The sequence below is a fragment of the Carettochelys insculpta genome, chromosome 22, assembly GCF_033958435.1.
Source record: "Carettochelys insculpta isolate YL-2023 chromosome 22, ASM3395843v1, whole genome shotgun sequence".
NCBI lineage: Eukaryota > Metazoa > Chordata > Testudines > Carettochelyidae > Carettochelys > Carettochelys insculpta.
The window spans coordinates 17,821,138-17,830,090 of NC_134158.1; the positions used below are offsets into that span (position 1 = coordinate 17,821,138).

The window sequence follows — 8,953 nt, forward strand, 5'->3', positions numbered from 1 at the left end:
AGAATGGAGCTACGGCGAAGCTGAATTGGGCAAGGGAGAGGCACAGAGCCCTGCACAGGAGGGCGGGTACAATGGGCACCCAGCACCTCTTGCTGGTGCAGGAGGGGGGACCCCCACTCAAGTGGCACAGAGATTGGGCTGCAGCATCTGCCCACAGGGCTCTGGCTGGTGCTGGAGGACTGCGGGGGGGGGGGGGGCGGGGGAGACAGCACACCTGGGGAGGGGCTAGAAAAGGAAACCAGCCCCCCAGGGGGGTTGCCACAATTTGTTCTCATGCAAGGGAAGGGCTCTTCTCCCAGGCTGCACGCAGGGGAAGGGGGACAGCTGGACCTGGAGAGGGCTTTGGGTAGGCAGGGTACAGGGTCAGGATATGGCTAGTGCTCCCGCCACATGCCTGATCTCCCATTGCAGGCGGAAGGGAAGGCCCTGCTCCCCTCACCAGCCGCTCAGCCAGGCCCAGGGCTGTGGTCCAGCCCTGGCGGCTGGGGCTGCCCCTCTAAAGCCCTCACACCTTTTCCTCCAGCAGGTTCACCGTCCCTGCCCTTTGGGGTTCCCTACCTAGGGCTGCAGCAGCAAACTCCCAGGGTTGCCCGAAGGGAGCCCCTTGTTTCCATTCCCCACTGGTAAGAGGGCTGGAGCCAGGGTTGGGCTTTTAAGTATCCCCAGCACAGGAGCTGGGGGGCTTTCCCTACAGAGCCCCCTGCGGCCCAGGCCTCCACCCCAGCCATACTGCCACGGGAAGGGCCAGCCCCTTGCAGGGCCTGCTCAGAGCCAGCCAAGCCCACCCCTTGCCTCTGGGGCAGGAAGCAGAGATCAGGAAGGGGGTAAAGGGGCCTGCTGCAGCCCCTCCGTGCCAGGCCCCTCCCCAAGCAGGAGAGCTGGGCACTAGGAGAAGGCGCTGCAGCCAGGCAGCCCTAAGGGGAGGGAGAAGCACCACCATGAAGCTGAACTGGGGCTGGTACCTGTGGGTTAAGAATACCAGCCTCCTCCTAAGCTGGCTACCCTCCTGCCTGGCACCAGGCAGGGTGGGAGCATAGCCCCAAGCTCCCAGCACAGGCTCAGCTGCCCAGGCTGTCCCAGCTGGTGAATCCTTCCCTAGTGGGCCTGTCTTGGAACTGTTCTCCTTGTGGGGCAGGGAGCTGGTGCCAGAGTGGGGGCTGCAGCAGACAGGGCTCCCCATAAGCTGAACACTTGGGTGGCCACGCAGCAGCAATTCAGGTGCTGCCCGGCTGAGTCGCAGGGTGGGTCTCTGGATGGTGCACACCCACCCATGCTTTGGTGCAAATAAAAGTTATCCCGCCCCTGGCTGGAAAGAACTAGAGGGAACCCTTGTCGGGGCGGGGGGCCAGGTATCAAAGCTCCCCGGAGAGCTGCCACCCTCCCCTCGCCTAAGAAACGCAGCTGGGGCGCTCAGGGCAGGGGGCCCCTGCCCCACAGCCGAAGGGCACAGCGGAGAGCAGGGAAGGAGCAAACCAAGCAGAGGCTGCGGCCAGCTGCCCCAGCTCAGGCCTGGCTGGACGGACAGACCCTGGCGGCATGAAACCGGTGCGTGTTCAAAGCTGTTTTTATTGGCCACTTTGCAGAGGAGTCAGCACAGGCTGGGAGGGGGGGCGGCGGAGGCTGGCCCAGGCCCCCCCCACAGAAACACAACTCACAATACAGCACAGGAAAATAATAAAAAACTAAACTCTCCCCCTCGCCGGCGCTGGCCCAGACGCAGAACGCCCCCCCTCCCCCCCCAGCACAGAGCTCAGCACGGTCAAAGCGCGGTCACACGGGCAGGGCACACGGCACGCGGCGGCGGCGGCGGCTGGCACGGGACAGGCCCGGGCCACAGAAGCGACACGGCTCTCGCGCTTGGCCCACTGGCGACGACGGGAGCTGGACGGAGGCGGGCGGCGCAGCCCCAAGCGGCGGGCGGCTGGGCGCCGGGGCAGGGCTACTCAGCATGCCCAGGGATGCCTGGGGCGGAGCAGGGGGGAGCCCAGGGCTTAGAGCCGGCGGCAGGGCTGAACTCTGGGGGGGGGGGGGGTGTGTGCTGGTCTTACACGCCCGCAGCCGGGCACAGAGGCACCAGGCCTATCCCACTGGGGGGGGGGGGTCACAGGGCAGCCCCCAGGGGTACAAGCCCCTGGAAGCGAGCGGGAATGATACATGATGGGAAAAGGGGCTCGGCCCCCCACTAGGCCACCTTCGCGCCCAGCCCCCAGCCCACTAGCGGGGAGCGGGAACCGGACGCGGCGTGCTCCGGACGGCGGTGAAAGCCGGGGCCGTACAGGGGCGCGGGGCCGTTCACAGTATCGCAGGGGGTGCACTTCCAGCCTCACCCAGCCGTAGGCAGCAGCTCCCCCCCTCCGGCCCAGCCCAAGCAAGTCCGAGAGCGAGGGGCCAGGCTGGGGTAGCCAGGGAGCGCTGGGGGCACGGGCCGCTGCGGGCCACAGCTGTGCCCAGCTCAGCCGGAGACACACTGCGCCAGCTGTAGCAGAGGGCCGGGCAGGGCCACCCCAGGCAGCAAAGGGCGTGGGGGGCGCTGAGCCCCAAGACGCAGAAAGGGGGGGAAGGGGATTTTGGAAGTGAGTCAACAAGGTCGAGCAGCCCCCGCTCCCCCTCGGTCCAGTCCCTCGGGCAGCCGCTCACTGCAGGAGGCCACCGCAACCCCCGTCCTAGCCGGCGCAGAGGGCCGGGGGGCTCAACCGTCCCCCCTGCAGCCCGGCTCCAAGAGGTCCTGCTCCTCCGGGCGGATTAAACCAAAGTCCCCCCCCCGCCGCGTCAGCCAGGAAAAGGGGCGGGGGCGTGAAGGACCCCCGGGGCCGGCCCCTCCCTGTAACTGCCGGGCCCCCCCGCAGGCAGGGCGGCCGCAGGCCGGGGTTGGGGGGGTGGGGAGTGGCGGTGGGCAGCGTGAGCCCCTCCCCCCAAGTTCGCGCGGACGGGCCGGCTGGGCTTTGTTTGGGTTTTGTTTCACAAAGCGAGTAGCGAGGGAGAATTCAGGGAGTCGGAGGACTGGTCGCTGCTGCTGTTCCGCTGGTGGGTAGCTCCGCAGGTTGATCCCTCTGGGTAGGTGAACACAAACGAAGATGTATATGAAGGATTAACCGGGTACGGGTCGGTCAGCGGCTCAGCGTGTGTAAAGTAAGAACTAGAAAACGCTACCTCCGCTGGGCCCGGCGCGCCCGGCGCTGGCACGCCGAGGCTCTGCTGGTAGTGGAGAGGCACAGACGGGTAGGCAGCCGGGCCGAACGGGTCCTCCTTCACGGGCACCCCCAAGGAGCTCACCTCAGCCGAGGGGCCAGGCTGGCTGCCCAGCTCGGGCATGTCCTCGTAAGGGATTTTACAGCTGGGCTTGTGAGCCACCAGGACGAATTCCAGGCGGTCTTTCTCCTTGCGCAGCTCCGCGATCTCCGACTCCAGCCCGGCCTTCTCTTCCTCCAGCTGGTCGGTCTCCTGGAGGGGGAAGAGCAGGCGGGGTTAGCGGGGCCCCCAAGCCAGGGCTACCTGGGAGTCTGCTCTGTGCGCCCCAGTGATGGGGTGGATGCCTGGGAAGCCCTGGCCACGCCCCCATCCCAGCAAGGGGAGCTGACAAGGGGCCCTTCAAGGGCGGAGAGACTGGCTGTCTTCCTGGCAGCCAATTAGGGCCCTGCAGGCCCTATAAAAAGCTTGACGGCTAAGCGCATGCGAGTTCCCTTTGGGAGCTTGAACGGGGGCGGGGCGGGGGGGTGTCCCTGTGATGCTTGGAGACCAGCAGCACTTGGACAGCCCCGGCCATGAGCAGAGCTCAGATCTAGCCAAGACCCAGGCCCTGTGGCCAGAACCTGGCCGCAAACCTACAAAGGGAACTGACAGCCCCCTCGCCAGGCAAGTCAGATCCCACCTTGTACCTACCCTATGCCACAGAGGGGCACTCCAGAGCTGGCAGACCCTGTCACACCCCCCTTCCCTGGGGGTTACCTCCCTGTGCCATACTCCCAGAACCCTAACACCCAAGCACTCCGGTGAGAGGAGGCCCCCTTGCACTCTGACCCCTGGGCCGCAGAGAGGATGCTTCACTCAGTCTAAAATTCCAGACTCATAACCCATTCCCCTGTTCTCTCCATTCCCCTCAGGTCCCTGGCCTGGGGCCGCTGGTGCAGGTGTAACCCCCACACCTAGGTGTGGTGGCACCTAGACCACTCCCAGACAGAGTGAGTCTTCTCTACCGTCTTTGCTTTTAGCTAAGCCATAGAGGCTCCTGCAATAAAGCTCCACAGGTCCCGGGTTCGAGTTCTGCTCCCACCCAACTGGCTCCCAGCACAGCCAAGGGCCCGGAGGACACCCACCTCCCACCGAGATGCTCGCCCCGAGCAGCCACGCTAGCCCCCAGACGGCTGTGGCACTGGAGGAGCCAGCGCTGCTGTCCCCGGTAAGGGCAGGGATCAAGCGCGCCACTCGCTCCACCATGCACCTATGCGGAGCCAGGGCACAGGGAACCACGTAAAAGGGGCCACGTGAGCACTCACCGCCTGGAGTCGATCCGTCAGCTCCCGGCGCCGGTTCCGGCACTTGGCTGCCGCCAGCTTGTTCCTCTCCCGGCGGACACGGCGCTTCTCCTCCTCCTCCGGGGTCAGCTGCCAAAGCCAAGTAGGGGAGGGGGGGCTGGTCAGCCAGAGTTTCTTTAGCTCTCCTCCATGCAGCCCAGCCCTACATCTTATGGGGAGCTCTGCCTATGCACCAGTGCAGTCCGGGGCCCCTGGCCTGACCCCCTGTCTGGCTAGGAACTGCACCAAGCTCTCAGCATCTTGTGCTACTGGGGGAGACAGACTCATTCCCAGCAGACTATAATCCCATACCCATAGTGCATTCACTAAGGCGCTGAGGCCTGGGTCCAAGCAGCAGTAATGGCTGGACGATGCCAGCAGGGGAAGGAGCCCTGGGGGCACAGCTGAGTCAGATTTCCAGCCAAACCGCTCTGCCCCATACAGCTCCCCCTGCATCTCACACTGGGACCTCCCCCACCCTCCAATGCCCTCTCAGCCCGGCCCTCCTGCCAACAGGCTGAAGATCAGAGCTGCTGGTGTGGGCAGCTGCCCAGCGTGGCCAAGTACAGTTCCCCCTAAGTGGGTGCTCCGATCCTAGGGTCCCTGCCTAGAGGGGGCATCCCACAGGCAGGGTGAGGGGGTAAGTGATGGAGTTAGTAACCTCATTGCTGATGGCCCAGAGGAAGTTCGACAGAAGAATGTCCCCCAAGTCCGCCCAGCTCACCATTTCCTCCCTTGTCCTCCGGGGCCGAGCCCGAGCAGGGCGGGACGATGGGGTGGCAGCGGCAGAGGGGGCAGCGCTGTAGGCACCCATCCCTGGGGTGGAATAGCTGGTCCCAGGCAGGTCATAGGGGTCCACTGCAGGTGGAGGCGGCTGCTGCTGCTGCTGGTGAGACAGCTGTTGGCCTTGAGGCTGCGACTGAGCCATGGAAGAGATCAGAGTGGGCTGCACCAACCACTGCAAGTCCTGGCTAGTCGTGATAGCGGTGACTGTGGGCACGAAGGATCCTGGCATCTCCCCAAGGCCACTGCACTCCTGAAACACACATGCACCGAACATGGTCGGGGCTGGCCAGAAATAGGTCTTCCCCAGTGCCAGCCTGTGGCACCTAGTGCCCACTGCCACCATCCTCTGGAGATAGGGCACAGAGGCCCCCCAGTAATCCAGAGGCACCCTGGCCACAACACAGCTGAGACAGTAACACACGATGCCAGGGGAACACATACCCTAGCCTGCCTCTTGGTCCATTTGCCAGACAGTGCTCACCATGAGACACTGTCAGGCCTGACAGAGACCAAAGCTGTGGGGGGTGGTTTCCATGGTCCTCTGCCCTCAAAGGGGGCTGCGGGTGAGCATTGGACGGCCAGCCCTAAACTATTCTGCACAGACATCCCCTTGGGTGTGCCAAATTCATCCCCCAGGATGGGCAGTATGCTACAGCTGGGGGGCAGTTGAAGGTGGACATCTGGGCAGTAGGAACTGGCAGGTGCATTGGAAGAATTTTTATCGTGGGGATGGGGGATGCAGAGAGCTGTTGTACCCATGTTCCAGTCTGGTTTATTCTGGGCCTCCCCTCCAGCACACCTCTAATTCCTGCCCCCATGAGAACCGGGCTGAAATACATCAAGCCCATTCCACATGGGCACCGCCGGTGAGGGGCTCAGCTTTGGGCCCTGTTCACCAGCCCCCAACTACAAAGGAGATGGTCCCCTCTCTGAGTAAGTAGCCCTAGTTCCAGAATGACTATTGTAGGTCACCAGACCCCGGGGCACCCCAGACCACAGCGTCCAGCAGGGAGGGCAGCACAGGCCCCAGCAGAGCCATTTGTATTTTCGGCATGTTTGCACCCCTGCCTTGTCTGAGCTTTGCATGTCTCTTGCACAGGAGCTCTAGGAAGCAGCAGGGCTGCTCTATTTTGGAACAGAAGACACTTTTTTGCAGCTCCGGACTTTGGTCTTTTTCAGGCCTCAGAGCACCAGGGTCAGAACAAGCTCAAAAATAAGACTCCCTTCTCCAAGGGGGGTTTTTGGGATTCCCTCCCCAACCTGAGCCCTGGCAATAGCTCAGCTAAGTGCTAAGGAGAGACCATCCATCGCCAGCCACATGGGGGTGTCCCCCATGAGCGGGGGTCACAGGTGGGGGGCCACACATGCCTGGGGGGCTGCCCCCAACACTCCAGGCAGGGGACACATGCCAGGGGGCGGCCATACACTAGGGGGCTGCCGCCACATGCTAAGCTAGGGGGCCTACACTGGGGGGCTGCACGTGCCCAAGGCGGCGCCCCCCCCACCACGCAGGAGACACACACTGGGGTGCTAGGGAGGACGCCAGAGCTGGGCTGTGTGGGTTATTATGGGCTGTATGGGGGACACACACTGGCGGACTGACCCACCATGCGGGGGGGACGGACATGCTGGGGTCCCTCCCGGCCTAGCTGCTATGGGGGACCCCCAGCATTGTGCTGGGCACATTATTATAGGCTGCATGGGGCGGGGGGACGACACTGGGGTCGACAGCGCGGACATTCCCCACACGCTCTCCTCCCTCCCCTCAGGGGGCGTGGCCTGGCGGGCCAATCAGCGCACTCCGCTCTTCCCCCCCCCTCCCGCCCCTTGGCAACGGGGGCGGCCCCCGCGTTCCAAAATAACCCCCGCGCCTGAGGGGGCGGAGGTACGCTCCGTGCGTGCCTAACGTCAGCACGGAGGGTTCCAGCGCGTCACACGTTACGCACAACCCCGCCTCCCTCTCCCCACGTTCCAGCGGCCCCCCCCCCCCCCCCACGGCTCGGCGCGTTAAGCTGCGGGGTGGGGGGGTGGAATGCGGACCGGAGAGAGGACAGAGCTCCCCAGGACAGGTACCATCGCCCCTCCCGCATCCCTAGGCTCCCCGGGTACCATCTCCCAGCTCGGTGCCTCCCCCTGCATCTCTATGCCCCATCGACCCCCCCAACCCCGCATCCCTAGGTTCCCTGGGTACCATCCCCCCGCATCTGTGACCCATCGCTCTCCCCCCCTCCCCGCATCCGTAGGCTCCCCGGGTACCATCCCCCAGCCCTATGCTCCATCCTCCCTCCCCCCCGCATCCCCGGACACTTTGTTCCCTGCATCCCTGCTCCTCATCTCTCCATCCCTCCGCAAATCTGGTTCCCCAGAGTTCCGAGTCCCATGTCCCCTTCATGCTTGGGTCTCTCGGGCCCCCGGGAACCATCGCCTACCATGTTACCTGCATCCCTTGTTCCCCATCGCCCCGGCCGGTACCATCACCCCCATCTCCATGTACATTCCCGGTACCAGGGCTGTTTGCCGTTCCCCCCCCCACACTATAATCGCACCCCACCCCCACCACTTCTCCCTGCCCCCCCGAGTGCCATGCCCCGTGTAGCCTTGGGTCCCACCGCTCCCCTACCGCCCCAGTGCAACCCCCCCGCCCGTATCCCTCTGTACGGTGCAGCCAGGCACCGTGCCACTCTGTCCCCCTCCCCCAGACACACACACGGGACACCCCCGCTCCCTTACCTGCGAGGCGGCGGCGGCCGTGGGGCTGCCGAAAGAATCCACCGAGGACAGGTACTGGGACTCGGCCGAAGGGGACGAGCTGCACCGGGAGGTGGAGTCGTAATCTCCGGGGAAGCCCTGATACATCTCCCTGGGCACAGGGGGGAGCCTGTGGCCACGCTGGGGGCGCCTGGAAGCCAAGGCTGGTGGAGGGGCGGCTGCGACCCCGGCGCAGGGGGAGCCAGCTAGTCCCGCAGCGAAGTGTCTGTAAAGTCCCGTTAGCGAGCGGCGGGGTCCGGCAGGGCAGAGGGGTGCGAGCCGCTCCGCGCCAACCAGGCAGCGGGGCCCGGCGGTTCCCCCTCGTCCTCCTTCACCGGCAAAGCTGCATCGCGGCTCCGGCCTGGAAGCTGCGCGCCTTGGGGCGCGGGGGGGGGGTGTCTCCCCGGATCCCAGTCTTTTTCTCCACGCGGCTGCTCCAATCACAGCCGCATCCGCAGGGTCGGGGGGTTCCAACGCCCCTTGGCTGTTAGTGGGGTCACTTCACCCCCGGCGCCTCGAAATAATCCCGCAGCCCCTACAAAGTAGCACAATCCAGCGGCGGCTTCGCAGGCCTCAGTCCCACAGCTCGGGGGCAGTGGGGGGTCGCTGGGGTCCCCTGCAGCCCTGTCCCGCGCTGTCTCCCCGCTCTGCAAAAAAGACCTCCGAGCTCCGGCTCCCCTCGCAACTTATGAATGAACCACGCTCCCAGCCGCTCCTATTTATACAAGAGGCCCCGCCTCCCCGTGACGTAACCAGGAAGAGTCCTCCCCACTCCTCCTAAACCAGGCACAGGGGCCACTCCGGGACCCCAAACTCAGGCTGCGCCCTGCCCTGTCCTGCCTGGGGCCCCCCTGAGCCCCGCGCTCCTCTGCCCCCTGGGGAAAGGGGCGATCTGAGGGGCCAGAGGG

At 65.1% G+C, this 8,953-nt stretch overlaps 1 protein-coding gene across 5 annotated transcripts; it reads right to left on the reverse strand.

Annotated features, from left to right (window-relative positions):
- Positions 1–1,410: 1,410 nt before the first annotated feature.
- On the reverse strand, positions 1,411–8,682 carry FOSB (FosB proto-oncogene, AP-1 transcription factor subunit). 5 transcript variants are annotated; one of them, XM_075016316.1, is made up of 5 exons: positions 8,028–8,682; positions 5,173–5,547; positions 4,494–4,601; positions 3,151–3,441; positions 1,411–3,050 (listed from the first exon to the last, which is right to left on the reverse strand). In XM_075016316.1, the coding sequence occupies exons 1-5, from the start codon at positions 8,151–8,153 to the stop codon at positions 2,985–2,987; spliced, it is 966 nt and encodes a 321-aa protein (XP_074872417.1). In that variant the 5' UTR covers positions 8,154–8,682; the 3' UTR covers positions 1,411–2,984. The 5 variants fall into 5 exon arrangements, with proteins under 5 accessions (XP_074872417.1, XP_074872416.1, XP_074872415.1 ...); XM_075016315.1 differs by having other exon boundaries at positions 1,411–3,441; positions 5,173–5,430; XM_075016314.1 differs by having other exon boundaries at positions 1,411–3,441; positions 5,236–5,547.
- Positions 8,683–8,953: the final 271 nt, after the last annotated feature.